Consider the following 16,986-nt stretch of genomic DNA (forward strand, 5'->3'; position numbering starts at 1 on the left):
CACAGGCAGTTGTTTATCAGATGCATTGATGAATGTATAGTATGTACCCTCATAAAGACATAATAAACCTATTAGGTTATTTACTTTTCTTGTTTTCTATGGATAATATTCATGTGGTCTCTTCTGTTCACATGTTCTTTCAGATACTTGAGAGTTGAACCCACATTGTGGTCTTCATAAAATGTCAGATTCTAGAAACATTGATCCCAGAACGTTTGAGAAACTCGGAGAAGGCAATGGCACCCCACTCCAGTACTCTTGCCTGGAAAATCCCATGGACAGAGGAGCCTGGTGGGCTACAGTCCATGGGATCACTGAGGGTTGGACACAACTGAGCGACTTCACTTTCACTTTCCACTTTCCTGCATTGGACAGGGAAATGGGAACCCACTCCAGTGTTCTTGCCTGGAGAATCCCAGGGACGGGGGAGCCTGGTGGGCTGCCATCTATGGGGTTGCACAGAGTCAGACACGACTGAAGCGACTTAGCAGCTACAGCAGCAACCCCAATTATTGGGTGTCCACCAAAACCACTATGTTGGTATAGCATTCAAGATGTGGCCAGCCTTTTCCCTATTTCCTATCCCTCAAGACCCTATACATACCAGAGAAGAGAATATATTTCAGAGCATAACTGAGTAAATTCATTACTACTAGTTTTTAGAATGAGCCTGACAGCTTATTCTGGACTTTGACCTATTGTTCCAGTTAGGTTCAGTTTAGTCACTCAGTCGTGTCCAGCTCTGCGACCCCATGGACTGCAGCACGGCAGGCCTCCCTTTCCATCACCAGCTCCCGGAGTCCAGCCAAACTCAAGTCCATTGAGTCGGTGATGCCATCCAACGATCTCATTCACTGTCATCCCCTTCTCTGCCTGCCCTCAGTCTTTCCCAGCATCGGGGTCTTTTCAAATAAGTCAGCTCTTCGAATCAGGTGGCCAAAGTATTGGAGTTTCAGCTTCAACATCAGTCCTTCCAATGAACACGCAGGACTGATTTCCTTTAGGATGGACTGGTTGGATCTCCTTGCACTCCAAGGGACTCTCAAGAGTCTCTCCAACACCATAGTTCAAAAGCAATTCTTTGGCACTCAGCTTTCTTTATAGTTGAACTCTCACATCCATACATGATTAATGGAAAAACCATAGACTTGACTAGGCAGACCTTTGTTGACAAAGTAATGTCTGCTTTTTAATATGCTCTCTAGGTTGGTCATAACTTTCCTTCCAAGAAGTAAGCGTCTTTTAATTTCATGGCTACAGTTACCATCTGCAGTGATTTTGGAGCCCAAAAAATTAAGGTCAGCCACTGTTTCCACTGTTTCCCCATCTGTTTGCCATGAAGTGATGGGACCAGATGTCATGATCTTAGTTTTCTGAATGTTGAGCTTTAAGCCAACATTTTCACTCTCTTCTTTCGCTTTCATCAAGAGGCTCTTTAGTTCTTCTTCACTTTCTGCCATAAGGGTAGTGTCATCTGTATATCTGAGGTTATTGATATTTCTCCCAACAACTTTGATTCCAGCTTGTGCTTTATCCGGCGCAGCATTTCTCATGATGTACTCTGCATATAAGTTAAATAAGCAGGGTGACAGTATACAGCCTTGATGTACTCCTTTTCTTATTTGAAACCAGTCTGTTGTTCCATGTCCAGTTCTAACTGTTGCTTCCTGACCTGCATACAGATTTCTCAAGAGGCAGGTTAGGTGGTCTGTTATTCTCATTTCTTTCAGAATTTTGCACAGTTTATTGTGATCCACACAGTCAAAGGCTTTGGCATAGTCAATAAGGCAGAAATAGATGTTTTTCTAAAACTCTCTTGCTTTTTCAGTGATCCAGCAGATGTTGGCAATTTGATCTCTGGTTCCTCTTCCTTTTCTAAAACCACCTTGAACATCTGGAAGTTCACGGTTCATGTATTGCTGAAGCCTGGCTTGGAGAATTTTGAGCACTACTTTGCTAACGTGTGAGATGAGTACAATTGTGGGGTAGTTTGAGCATTCTTTGGCATTGCCTTTCTTTGGGATTGGAATGAAAACTGACCTTTTCCAGTCCTGTGGCCACTGCTGATTTTTCCAAATTTGCTGGCATATTGAGTGCAGCACTTTCACAGCATCGTCTTTCAGGATTTGAAATAGCTCAACTGGAATTCCATCACCTCCACTAGCTTTGTTCATAGTGATGCTTTCTAAGGCCCACTTGACTTCACATTCCAAAATGTCTGGCTCTAGGTGAGTGATCACACCATCGTGATTATCTGGTTCATGAAGATCTTTTTTGTACAGTTCTTCTGTGTATTCTTGCCACCTCTTCTTAATATCTTCTGCTTCTATTAGGTCTGTACCATTTCTGTCTTTTATTGCACCCATCTTTGCATGAAATGTTCCCTTAGTATTTCTGATTTTCTTGAAGAGGTGTCTAGTCTTTCCCATTCTATTATTTTCCTGTTTTTTCGCACTGATCACTGAGGAAGGCTTTCTTGTTTCTCCTTGCTATTCTCTGAAACTCTGCATTCAAATGGGTATATCTTTGCTTTTCGCTTCTCTTCTTTTCACAGATATTTGTAAGGCCTCCTCAGACAGCCATTTTGCTTTTTTGCATTTCTTTTCCATGGGGCTGGTCTTGCTTCCTGTCTCCTGTACAGTGTCACAAACTTCTGTCCATAGTTCATCAGGCACTCTGTACATCAGATCTAATTCCTTAATCTATTTCTCGCTTCCACTGTATAATCGTAAGGGATTTGATTTAGGTCATACCTGAATGGTCTAGTGGTTTACTGAGTACTTTTTATGTACAAGACATTTATTTGTCTTCTCCCTAATTATCACGTCCTGCTCGGTGGGTAGGATCCCCATTTTTGAGATGAAAAATGCTTTTTCTGAACCTTCGTTATTTGTCTGAGAACACACAGTATCTTAAGAGGTGGCATTAGGATTCAAAGCCAGGCTATCTCATTCCAGAGTCCATAATCACCCTACTAATGAATCTGTTTATTGTCACTGTTCTCTATGATTTGAATAAGCAGAAGAGTTTGGAGTAAACAAGAAAAACAATGTTACTAGACTGTAGCCTATCTCTTAGTGAGATAGCTAGAAAAGTAAATTATGAAACCAGGTTGTAGAAGACCTTGTATACTGCACTAAGAAGTTTGGGGGTTTCCAATTGACACTGGGTGTCACTGATATTTTGTCAACAGTAGGAAGGAACATAGAAAGAAAAGTGATGTTTCAGGACATTTAGATTCTTAAAGAAATGTAATCAATACAAATGGTGCAACTTCCCCCTACTGCCAGGCAGCAACCAGTTGAAGAAACCTCTGGGCTTTGCAATGGGACGATGCTTTGTTGAAGCAAGACAAGCATAGTAACACCTCTGAAAGGGTACCCACTTGACAGTGACCACATGGAGGGTGGGAGACTAGATGACAAGGGTAGAGAAAGAATTACTTTGTACTGTACAACATATATTACCTAGTATAAAAATAATGTAAGTGTTTTTTAAAACTAAATTATAAAATTTGCAGAAAAATTGAGCAGATAATAGATTGGTGAGAAGCATAGTGTATAAGAAAGAAGGAAGGATACTGTTCCTTTTTTTTAATGGGCCATAGAGGGAACTCAGGCAGTTGGGTTGATTATTGGCAGATGGATTTACTATGACCAGTTAAAAGACAACACAAGAGAATCATCATTACAGTGTGTCTGTACCCCCCATGACCTCTCAATATGAGATACTAAATTTACAGCTGACTCCAGAGGAAGCCAAATTTTCCTTCCTTCTCTTCTCATTCTACTATAACTGCCCTAAGTTTTATTGAGGTATAATTGGCAATGGCAACCCACTCCAGTACTCTTGCGTGGAAAATCCCATGGACGGAGGAGCCTGGTTGGCTGCAGTCCATGGGGTCGCTAGGAGTCAGACACAACTGAGTGACTTCACTTTCTTTTCACTTTCATGCATTGGAGAAGGAAATGGCAACCCACTGTTCTTGCCTGGAGAATCCCAGGGATGGGGGAGCCTGGTGGGCTGCCGTCTATGGGGTTGCACAGAGTCAGACACGGCTGAAGTGACTTAGCAGCATATGTAAATTAAGTGTACAATTCATCCATGAATGATTTTTTGTAAAGTGACACCCATCAATGATTTTTAGCAAATTTAGTAAATTTGCAGTCATTACTGCAATATCTAGTTTTAGAAGATTTCCATCACCCGAAAAAGCCCTCATGCTAGTTTATAGTTAATACCCATTTCCACCCTAGTCTTACACAACCATAAATCTTCCTTTTGTTTCTATAGACTTGCCTTTTCTGGAAATTTCATATAAATGCATTCATATAATACTGAAGTCTTGTGTCTGGCTTCTTTTACTTACGTTTTTAGGTTTATTCATACATACAATAGAATACTATTTACTGTCCATACAGTGGAATTGTTGTTCAGTCGCTCCAGTTCAGTTCAGTTCAGTCGTTCAGTCGTGTCCGACTCTTTGCGACCCCATGAATCGCAGCACGCCAGGCCTCCCTGTCCATCACCAACTACCGGAGTTCACTCAGACTCGCGTCCATCGAGTCAGTGATGCCATCCAGCCATCTCATCCTCTCTCGTCCCCTTCTCCTCCCGCCCCTGATCCCTCCCAGCATCAGAGTCTTTTCCAATGAGTCAACTCTTCTCATGAGGTGGCCAAAGTACTGGAGTTTCAGCTTCAGTATCATTCCCTCCAAAGAAATCCCAGGGCTGATCTCCTTCAGAATGGACTGGTTGGATCTCCTTGTAGTCCAAGGGACTCCCAAGAGTCTTCTCCAATACCACAGTTCAAAAGCATCAATTCTTCGGCCATGTCCAACTCTTTGCGACCCTATGAGCTGCAGTACACCAGGTTTCCCTGTCCTTCACCATCTCCCCAAACTCATCTCCACTGAGTTGGTGATGCCATCCAACCATCTTTTCCTCCATCATCCCCTTCTCCTGCTTTCAGTCTTCCCCAGCATCAGGGTCTTTTCCATTGAGTCAGCTCTTTGCATCAGGTGGCCAAAGTATTGGAGCTTCAGCTTCAGTATCGGTCCGTCCAGTAAATATTCAGGATTTAGGATTGACTGGTTTGACCTCCTTGCAATCCATGGGACTCTAAAGAGTCTTCTCCAACATCATAGTTCAAAAGCATCAGTTCTTCAGCACTCAGCCTTCTTTATGGTCCAACTCTCACATCTATACATGACTACTGGAAACGTCACAGCTTTGACCAGACGGACGTTTGTTGGCAAAGTAATGTCCCTGCTTTACTATGCAATGGAAGACTGTTTACTATCCATACAATGGAATACTATTTACTATTCAGAAACACTGTTTACTATTCAGTATAAACTATATACTAATAGTTTCTAACTTTTTATTACTGAATAGTAAATAATATTCCACTGTATAGATATTTATATCTTGTTTCTGCCATCACCAGTTGATGAACATTTGAACTGTTTCCAAATTGAGGCTGGTAGAAACATTTACATACAAATCTTGGATGTGCATCTATGTTTTTATATCTCTTAAGGAGATTCCTAGGAGTGGCTAGCTGGGTCATATAGTAAAATTTTGTGAAACATCCTTTTTAAGAAGTTTGCCATAATGTTTTCCAAAGTTACATTCCACAGCAATGCATGAATTCATTTTCTCCATATCCTCACTAAAAGTTGTTATTATCTGTCTTTTTGATTAGTCATCCTAATAGATATGTAGTGATATCTCATTGTGATTTTAGTTTGCATTTCTCTAATGAATGATGATCTGAAGCATTGTTTCATGTACTCTTTAGCCATTCATATATCTTATTTGGAAGATGTCTGTTCAGATCTTTTCTTTAATTGGGTTATTATTATCTCATTATTGAGTTGTAAGAGTTCTTTATATAATTCTGAGGAGAAGGCAATGGCAACCCACTCAGGTACTCTTGCCTGAAAAATCCCATGGATGGAGGAGCCTGGTAGGCTGTAGTCCATGGGGTCGCACAGAGTTGGACACGACTGAAGTGACTTAGCAGCAGCAGCAGCAGCATACAGTTACAAGCATAGTGTAGATGGATCCTAAACTACATATCGTGTGTAATTCATAAATGAGATTATCCTTACATAAAGAAATGATCCTCTTAAGTGTAGAATTAATGGACTTTTAGATATGCAGATGACACCACCCTTATGGCAGAAAGTGAAGAGGAAATAAAAAGCCTCTTGATGAAAGTGAAAGAGGAGAGTGAAAAAGTTGGCTTAAAGCTCAACATTCAGAAAACGAAGATCATGGCATCTGGGCCCATCACTTCATGGGAAATAGATGGGGAAACAGTGGAAACAGACTTTATTTTTGGGGGCTCCAAAATCACTGCAGATGGTGATTGCAGCCATGAAATTGAAAGACGCTTACTCCTTAGAAGGAAAGTTATGACCAACCTAAATGGCATATTCAAAAGCAGAGACATTACTTTGCCAACAAAGGTCCATCTAGTCAAGGCTATGGTTTTCCCAGTGGCCATGTATGGATGTGAAAGTTGGACTGTGAAGAAGGCTGAGCGTCGAAGAATTGATGCTTTTGAACTGTGGTGTTGGAGAAGACTCTGAGAGTCTCTTGGACTGCAAGGAGATGCAACCAGTCCATTCTAAAGGAAATCAGTCCTGAGTGTTCATTGGAAGGACTGATGCTAAAGCTGAAACTCCAATACTTTGGCCACCTCAAGCAAAGAGTTGACTCATTGGAAAAGACTCTGATGCTGGGAGGGATTAGGGGCGGGAGGAGAAGGGGATGACAGAGGATAAGATGGCTGGATGGCATCACCGACTCAATGGAGATGAGTTTGGGTGGACTCCGGAAGTTGGTGATGGACAGGGAGGCCTGGTGTGCTGTGACTCATGGGGTCGCAAAGAGTCGGACACGACTGAGCGGCTAAACTGAACTGAACTGAACTGACACAATGTCCTTTCTGTGTTAAGACTGTAAATCTCATCAGCTTTTGCACAGTTAATGTCTCTATTAGACTTTTTATAAAAGTATCTTCTATGGTTAATAAAATGTAAAGACTGCACCTGCTATTAGCTTTCATTCTTACATATTTTCACAGGGAACCTGCTTTAATGAATTTATTTTGAGAAGTTTTAAATCAAATTCTATGTCAGGATTTTACATTAATGTCCAATAGGAGGTTAGATTTGTTCAAAGTTAAAATAGGTATTATGGTAACTTCCTCATCAGTTAAATTACTAATTTAAAGTATAACGTTTTTTATTAAGAGAAACTAACTTATAGAGAAGTTTGGCTGAGAATAGACAACTGTTAACGCCCTTTGTTGTACAGAATGCTGTGCTTTAATAAATCATGATGTTGTAATTTTTATTTTTTTTATATATATATATTTTTTTATTTTTTTATTTTTTTTATTTTTTTTTAAATTTTAAGGGAACGCATGTAAGAATTAAAGATTTTAAAATTTGTTGTAATTTTTAAAAAAAGAGTCCTTTATATAATTCTGGATATAAATGCTTTATCAGATATATGATTTTAAAATATTTTTCCCAGTCTGTGATTTGTCTGTTTTCTCAGTATTTTTAAGCACAAAATTTTTAACCTTGATAAAATCTAATATATCAAATTTTTTTCTGTTTATGGATTGTGTTTTTGGTGTCATATCTAAGAACTCTGCCTTACCCAAGGTCATAAAGATTTTCTGTTTTTTTTCTGAACAGTTTATCAGTTGCTTTTAGTTTTGAAAGACAATTCTGTCTGCTTGTTTAACAACTTCTCTAATGTTAAATTCATTTTAAAACAATAGAGTACTATTAATTTTATATATTTTTTTTAGTCCAGTCATGTAAGTTCTTTCAGTTGGTTTGTTGAAAATCTGGTCACAGAATAAAATAACTCCTGCTTCTTCTATTTCCCCATAGTATATATTTTAAAAAATCCATTTGATGCCAAGCCTAAGAGAAGGGTATTTCCTTTTGACTACTATATCTGCAGTTCAAGTCACCCAACAAAAGATTGTACTTAAGCTATAGCCTTCTAAGTCCGAGCAACTCAACTTTCCAAAAGCCTGTCTTTGCACTTTCTATCTACAAACTTCATGTTGCACTCTTATTCTAGCTTTATTCTAATAAATCTTTGGACTTTTTGCTGAGATAGTTACCAAGAAATAATAATTTTGTGAATAGCATCACCTTTTCTTTAAGGAGGCCTATCAAAATTTTAAGCTCTATAAGACCAAGACCCATATCCAAAGCAACTTTATTTTTCTCACTGTTCCTAGTAGAGTGCTAAGTGGTTAGTAAGTGCTCAATAAAAATTTTAATTATATTTATGTAGTAAAAGGAAAAATCTTGCATATTTTTATTTAATAATGGCTTAATATGATTTATATTCCACTGTTTTTCTGTCATCAAATGAATAATCACTCAATTTAGATTTTTCTGTCCTCTAATAATTCTCAATGTAAGCACTGTCATCTTTAATGTTTCACAGTAAATTAACTAACACACATTAGAGGTTGCCCTTTCAGTTTTAGGAATTTATGTTAACCTTTTAGCCTTAAAAATCCTTTCATAAACTCAGACACCAATGCTCCCCTACCCTGTGGAAATCCATATGTAAAATTTAAAAAGGAGAAAAGCTTTAGCATGTCTTTTTTTAAATTTACCATTAAAAACATAGAACAAAATTTACCATTTTAACCATTTTTAAATGGTTAAATAGTACTAAGTACATTCATACTGCTGTGCAACCAAAACCATCATTCATCTCCAGAAGTTTTTCATCTTCCCAAATTGAAACTCCATACCATTAAACAATAATTCTTCATTATCCCCCTCCCCACTCCTGGAAACCACCATTCTACTTCCTGTCTCTAGGAATTTAACTACTCTAGGTAATTCATATAAGTGGAATCATACAGTATTTGTCCTTTGTATTTTTTGTAATTTGTATTATTTCCCTTGACATAGTGTGTTCAGAGTTTGTCTTTGTAGTGTGTATCAGAACTTTTTTCCTTTTAAAGACTGAATACTCTTCCATTAATGTCTTCTGATGGAAAGAGAAGATGGTATTAGTGTATCCATTCATAAGTAGATGATGTAAAACCTGTGTTTCTGATCCAGTGGAATTCTCGTATTATGTTATAGCCTAGTGCTTACATTAGTTAGCATATTGTAGCATTTTTACAAGAAATGAACTCTACCTCTGGGTGCTCTAAGTCAAGACCATGAGAATGACTTCAAGTTGAGAGGAAATTATTTAATATAGGCCTTCCAGTTCACCACCAAAAGTTATGGAACTTGGTACACACTAGGTGCTCCATAAATGTTTGAATGAATTTTTAAATAAGACGGACCACTGTTCATAATTTCCAAAAACTGGAAATAGCCCGAATAGAATAGTCACACAGTGGAATACTTACAGCAATAAAAGTGAATAAACTACAGACATACACAAAAATATTAAAAAATGTTAAAGACAGAAGCCAGAGACTTCCCTAGCAGTCCATTGCTTGCCTCCATGCTTCTAGTGCAGGGGATGCAGGTTCAGTCCCTGCTCAGGGAACTGGGATCCTACATGCCACGTGGTGCGGCCAAATATACATGTATATTTTAAAGCCAGAAACCATATATAATAGAATACATACTGCATGGTTCCATCTATAAAATTCAAAAGTAGATATACTTAAACTCCTTAAACATATGTTAAAGGATGCATAAATAGATAGAAAAGGTATTTTTTTATGAAAAGCAAGGAAATGAATCTCCTAAAATTCAGAATGGTTTTTATCACGGAGAAGAGGCTCATGACTGTAAAGGGCCATTGTTGGGAAAGGGGAGGGAGGCTCCTGGGATACTGACTAATCTGCTTCTTGACCTGAATTGAGTTTTTATGGGTGTAAAATTTCATTTTACAGAGTTTGTTCATTTGTATGTTTATGTTTTACACACCTTTCTATTTGATCCTCATATTCCATAGTTTTTAAATGTTTAAATTCTGTGATTCTAAGGGGAAAAACCAAGGGAATATTTCTTGCAAAGATGGGCACGATAAAGGACAGAAACAGTATGGACCTAACAGAAGCTGAAAATATTAAGAAGAGGTGGCAAGAATACACAGAAGAACTATACAAAAAAGATCTTCATGACTCAGATAACCATGATGGTGTGATCACTCACATAGAACCAGACATCCTGGAGTGCAAAGTCAAGTGGGCCTTAGAAGCATTACTACAAACAAAGCTAGTGGAGGTGATGAATCCCAACTGAGCTATTTCAGATCCTAAAAGATGATGCTTTAAAATGTTACACTCAATATGCCAGCAAATTTGGAAAAGGCAGAAGTGGCCATAGGACTGGAAAAGGTCAGTTTACATTCCAATCCCAAAGAAAGGCAGTGCCAAAGAATGTTCAAACTACTGCACAATTACACTCATTTCACACGCTAGCAAAATAATGCTCAAAATTCTCCATGCTAGGCTTCAACAGTATATGAACCAAGAACTTAAGATGTTCAAGCTGGTTTTAGAAAAGGCAGAGGAACCAGAGATCAAATTGCCAACATTTGTTGGATCATAGAAAAAGCAAGAAAGTTCCAGAAAAACATCTACTTCTGCTTCACTGACTATGCCAAAGCCTTTGACTATGTGGATCACAACAAACTGGAAAATTCTTTTTAAAAAAGCAGAAAAAAAAAGGAAAAAAAAAGAGAAAAAAAAAAAAATAGAAATACCAGACCACCTTACCTGCCTCCTGAGAAATCTGTATGCAGGTCAAGAAGTAACAGTTAGAACCAGACATGAAACAATGGACTGGTTCCATATTGGGAAAGGAGTACATCAAAGCTGTATCTTGTCACCTGTGGCATCATGCAAAATGCCAGGCCGGATGAAGCACAAACTGGAATCAAGACTGCCAGCAGAAATATCAATAACCTCAGATATGCAGATGACACCACTCTTATGGCAGAAAGCGAAAAGGAACTAAAGAGCCTCTTGATGAAAGTGAAAGAGAAGAGTGAAAAAACTGGCTTAAAACTTAGCATTCAAAAAACTAAGATCATGGCATCTGGTCCCATCACTTCATGGCAAATAGATAAGGAAGCAGTGGAAACAGTGAGACTATTTTCTTGGGCCCCAAAAGAGGTGACTGCAGCCATGAAATTAAAAGGCTTGCTCCTTGGAAGAAAAGCTATGACCTAGACAGCAGAGATATTACTTTGCCAACAAACGTCTGTCTAGTCAAAGCTGTGGTTTTTGCAGTAGTCGTGTATGGATGTGAGAGTTGGACCATAAAAGAAAGCCAAGTGCCAAAGAATTGATGCTTTTGAACTGTGGTGTTGGAGAAGACTCTTGAGAGTCTGCTGGGCTGCAAGGAGATCCAACCAGTCCGTCCTTAAGGAAATCAGTCCCGGGTGCTCATTGGAAGAACTGATGCTGAAGCTGAAGCTCCAATACTTTGGGCACCTGATGTGAAAAACTGACTTCTTCGTAAAGACCCTGATGCTGGGAAATATTGAAGGCAGGAGGAAAAGGGGATGACAGATGATGAGATGGTTGGATGGCATCACCAACTCTTTGGACTCGAGTTTGAGCAAGCTCTGGGAGTTGGTGATGGACAAGGAGGCCTGGCGTGCTGCTGTCCATGTTGTCACAAGGAGTTGGACATGACTGAGCGACTGAACTGAACTGAACTGAAGGGGGAAAACTAAGAAGATTATATGACATAATCATACAGTATTTTAGCTCTTAGTTAGATTGATAAAGATATCATTGGCGAGTTTCCTGGTATACTGTAGTCTATATTAAGTTTTCCTTTTTACTGAGTTACAGATATAAATTCCTAGACTCTGTAGTTTGCATGCATGCTTAGTCATGTCCAACTCTGTGCAACTCCATGGACTGTAGCCCACCTGGCTCCTCTGCCCAAGGAATTTTCCAGGCAAGAATACTAGGGCGGGTTGCCTTTTCCTACTCCAGGGGATCTTCCCAACCCAGGGATAGAACCCATGTCTCCTACGTCTCCTGACAAGTAGATTCTTTACCACTGTGCCACCTGGGAAGCCCAGGCTCTGTGGTTTGGGGAAATGGAAATCGGAAGAGGAGCAGTACTGCTTAGAAGCCTGTCAATATCTGCAGTCCATTAAGGACCTTATGCTTCATTAAAATGCATTAACCTCAGTGTCTTTCCAGTGTTACTCACTTCTTTGAAATTGTATTCATTTCCATCCCAGCATGATGTGTGAGAAATGGGAAGCAGGCAAGTAGGACAGATCTTCCTTCCTCTAATCTCTCTTTATCCAACTACTCTCTTGAGCCATCATAAAAGGTAGAATTAAAGATCAGCAAATCTTTGACTAGCTTTTGAAAAGAATTTCCTCATTCACAGAAATTTCATCAAATTAAAGTTACATGGCCAATTGCTTCATTGCTTCGTTAGTAGCTTTTAAATTGGTATAATGAACAACTTTCCCAGTTGCTTGGGTTCTGGTAAATCCTGAAACTATTCCCATGTATATCACTGACTTTGATGATTCTTTAATTAGCTTAAGCCTCAAAAAAGCTTGACTGCCCTATTGAGTAGATTATTAAAATGAAAGTCCTAATGGGTCTTACTTGTTAAGATGTATAACAAATCAAGTGGCTACAGCTCATTTAGAGAGTGTCACAACAGATACTGTGGCTAATTGGAGGATATAGTTAGAAATATTTTGATTAAAGATATCCACCCATCACTAAACAGCTTCATGTCAGATTTTACATATGAGGGGAAAGCAATTAGCTAGCATGCCTTTCTTAGGGTAAAATTCCAATGTTTTGTTCCCCTGTTGTTTGTAAATTTGACATTTCTTGAGTAATTTGTTGAGTCTCTGTTCCAGACATAGCATAAATTTCTGATTTATAGGCATGAGTAACTGCCTAGTCTTCTGCATTTTATGCTCCTTTTTGCACAGGTTCCTGCCTTACCTTACTGTTTTTCTTCTTTCAGGGGCTAACGTTTCAGGAAGTGGAGAACTTCTTTACTTTCCTAAAGAATATTAATGATGTAGACACTGCATTGAGCTTTTACCATATGGCTGGGGCGTCTCTTGATAAAGGTAATGAAACCCAAAAGTGTTTTTTTGAAGCTATAAACAGTGAATCTGTAATCCATTAGGTGACTACCCTTCCTTAACAGAAATATGTGAATTTTTCTTGACATTGTTTTTGATTTGCTTTGTTTTGTTGACATTGAATGGGCCTTGCATTTCACCCTGAGAGGCCAAGTTCAGCAAATACATTTTCTTGAGCTAAACACTATAGTCAAGGCAGATGCCCATCTTTAAATGATTAGTCTTAGAAACACATCTAAGCTGAGGACGAATGCATGGAATTTGGAAGTTCTCTTATCAGAGCCAGAGTCATGACATACAAAATGTGAAGCTAAAGTTGCTGTTCATTTTAATTCGTTCTTTGTTGGGAAGGAATAGTTTGGTTTCTTTTTCATGTTAGTTTTTGTGTTTTTCTTTAAAGATAAAATCATGAGTCTGAGAATAGCACCTCCACTGGCTTACTTCATACAACTTCAGTTCCAGTTTGTACAGGCAGTGGGAGCGAGCAGAGCAATTGCAAGCAGTTTTTCCCAATATTATGAAAAACTTCAAACATACACAGTAGTTTAATTATTCAGAGAACATCCATATGTCCAGCTCAATTAACATTTTGCTATATTTCTCTGATATCTGTGCATATATTCATCCTTCTGTTTATCAGTTCCTCATTTTTTTTGATGGTTCGTTAGAGACATAAGTGTACATCACTCCTAAGTACTTCAGCATGAATAGTTCAATAGTTGTTTACAGTTCCCTTGTGCCCTTTTGCAGTTAATTTCTGCCCCTAGTTATCAAGAGGCAACCTTAATTCTGTATATTTTTCCACCATAGATAATTTTGTTTGTTCTAGAACTTCATACAAACGGAATTGTACCATAAACACTCAGTTTCTCTCAGCCTGTTTTTGAGATCCACCCACCCACGTTGTTATGCATACAGTAGTTTGTTTTGTTCCTTTTTTATGAATAGTAATCTATGGTATGACTATTCCAAAATTTGTTTATCCTTTCTTCTGTTGGGCATCTTAGCTGTTGCCAGTTATTGGCTATCTTTGTTAATCTTTTTGAGGATACATATTTTCATTTTTCTTGGATAAATACCTAGGAGTATATTGCTGAGTACAGAGAAAGGTGAGTATTTCTTTTATCAAAAAAAAAAAAAACTTTCAGACACTTTTCCACAATGTATCTTTTATTTTTGTGATTCTGGAATGTACATTAAAGTGTCTCGTATTTTTAATTTGTACTTCCCTGGTGACCTCTGCTATTGAGCAGCTTTTTGTGTTCTCATCATTCAGATACCTTCTTTGGTGAAGTGTCTGTTCAGATCTTTTGCCCATTTTTATAAGTTGCTTGTCTTATTGAATTGTGGAAGTTCTTGTTATGTTCTAATATAAATCCTATATCAGATATATATATTTTGTGAATAGTTTCCTAGTCTCGGCTTGCCTGTTCACTTTTTCATGAGGTCTTTTGAGTAGTGGAAATTCTTCTTTTTAATAAAGTTTAATTTATCAAATTTTTTTGATTATTACTTTCTCATCCTAATAAACCTTTGTGCTTGATTGCTCATTTGTGTCCTACTCTGCGGCCCCATGGGCAGGTAGCCCTCCAGACTCCTCTGCCCATGGAATTTTCCAGGCAAGAATACTGGATAGGGTGCCATTTCCTAGTCCAGGGGATCTTCCCAACCCAGAGATCAGACTTGAGCCCCTTGTGTCTCCTGCACAAGATAGGTTGTTTTTCATTTCCAAATATTTTATTTTTCTAGATATACTCTTGTTTTTTATTTCTAATTTAATTCTATTGTGGTCAGAATACACACTGTATAAAATTTCAGTTCATTAAAATGGGCTGAGAACTTGTTTTATGACCCAGAATTTGGTCAGTTTTTTTTTTTATGAATGTTTCATATACATGGGAAAAGAATGTGCATTCTTTTGAATGTAACGTTACAAAAATGTCAGGTCAAAGTGGATTGATAGTGTTCAGATCTTATATGCCCTGATTTTTTTGTCTAGTTGCTCTTAGTAAGACTGAAATGTTAAAATCTCTAAATATGATGTGTGAATTTGTCTGTTTTTCCCTTTAAATGGTGTCAGTCTTTACTTCATGAATTTTGAGTTCTAGTATTAAGTACATACATATTTAATGATTATGATTATTGTGTTTTCCTGATGAATTAGCCATTTTATCAATATGAAATATTCCCCCTTTATGTTTAGTAATATACCTTTTCTTGAAGTCTATTTTGTCTGGTATTGATTTAATTACTCTAGCTCTTTGGGTGGGCTTCCCTGGTAGCTCAGCTGGTAAAGAATCTGCCTGCAGTGCTGGAGACCCCAGTTCAATTTCTGGATCGGGAAGATCCCCGAGAGAAGGGATAGGCTACCCACTGCAGTATTCTTGGGCTTCCCTGGTAGCTCAGACAATAAAGAATCTGCCTGCAATGCGGGAGACCTGGGTTCGATCCCTGGGGTGAGAAAATTTCCTGAAGGAGGGCATGGCAACCCTCTCTAGTATTCTTGCCTGGAGAATCCCCATGGACAGAGGAGCCTGGCAGGCTGCAGTCCATGGGGTCACAAAGAGTCGGACACGACTGAGTGACTAAGCACAGCACAAATCTTTTTTTTTTTTTTTTTTTTTTAGAATTCTTCCACAATACTTTATTTTCTTTTATTTTTTTTTAGTTTTTTATCTTTTAAATTTTAAAATCTTTAATTCTTACATGCGTTCCCAAACATGAACCCCCCCTCCCACCTCCCTCCCCATAACATCTCTCTGGGTCATCCCCATGCACCAGCCCCAAGCATGCTGTATCCTGCGTCAGACATAGACTGGCAATTCAATTCTTACATGATAGTATACATGTTTCAATGCCATTCTCCCAAATCATCCCACCCTGTCCCTCTCCCTCTGAGTCCAAAAGTCCGTTATACACATCTATGTCTTTTTTCCTGTCTTGCATACAGGGTCATCATTGCCATCTTCCTAAATTCCATATATATATGTTAGTATACTGTATTGGTGTTTTTCTTTCTGGCTTACTTCACTCTGTATAATCGGCTCCAGTTTCATCCATCTCATCAGAACTGATTCAAATGAATTCTTTTTAACGGCTGAGTAATACTCCATTGTGTATATGTACCACAGCTTTCTTATCCATTCATCTGCTGATGGACATCTAGGTTGTTTCCATGTCCTGGCTATTATAAACAGTGCTGCGATGAACATTGGGGTACATGTGTCTCTTTCAATTCTGGTTTCCTTGGTGTGTATGCCCAGCAGTGGGATTGCTGGGTCATAAGGTAGTTCTATTTGCAATTTTTTAAGGAATCTCCACACTGTTCTCCATAGTGGCTGTACTAGTTTGCATTCCCACCAACAGTGTAGGAGGGTTCCCTTTTCTCCACACCCTCTCCAGCATTTATTGCTTGCAGATTTTTGGATCGCAGCCATTCTGACCGGTGTGAAGTGGTACCTCATTGTGGTTTTGATTTGCATTTCTCTAATAATGAGTGATGTTGAGCATCTTTTCATGTGTTTGTTAGCCATCCGTATGTCTTCTTTGGAGAAATGTCTATTTAGTTCTTTGGCCCATTTTTTGATTGGGTCGTTTATTTTTCTGGTATTGAGCTGCGTAAGTTGCTTGTATATTTTTGAGATTAGTTGTTTGTCAGTTGCTTAGGTAGTTATTCTCTGCGTGGTTTGTCCTCCTCTATTCTTTTTGTGTTAAATCTTTCATCTCTTCTAGACATAGAGTTGGGTCTGGTGACCTTTTAGCTCTACCTTTTTGCATTGTATATTTTAGTGATTTCTCTAGAAATTGTCATTTTTCATGTTTTACTTAAAGTTAATATTGTACCACTTCAGGTTAATTGTAAGAACCTTGCTTTCA

At 38.4% G+C, this 16,986-nt stretch overlaps 1 protein-coding gene across 4 annotated transcripts in view; it reads left to right on the forward strand.

Moving 5' to 3' along the window:
* The window catches only part of MICU1 (mitochondrial calcium uptake 1), a 226,954-nt gene that overhangs the window by 188,981 nt on the left and 20,987 nt on the right, over positions 1-16,986 (forward strand). For all 4 annotated transcript variants that reach the window (XM_005699177.3, XM_013975660.2, XM_013975661.2 and 1 more), the window contains one exon: positions 12,987-13,095. In XM_005699177.3, the coding sequence (XP_005699234.1) occupies positions 12,987-13,095 (109 nt within the window). The remainder of the gene's footprint in view (positions 1-12,986; positions 13,096-16,986) is intronic.

This window comes from Capra hircus, chromosome 28 (genome assembly GCF_001704415.2).
Source record: "Capra hircus breed San Clemente chromosome 28, ASM170441v1, whole genome shotgun sequence".
Classification (NCBI taxonomy): Eukaryota; Metazoa; Chordata; class Mammalia; order Artiodactyla; family Bovidae; genus Capra; species Capra hircus.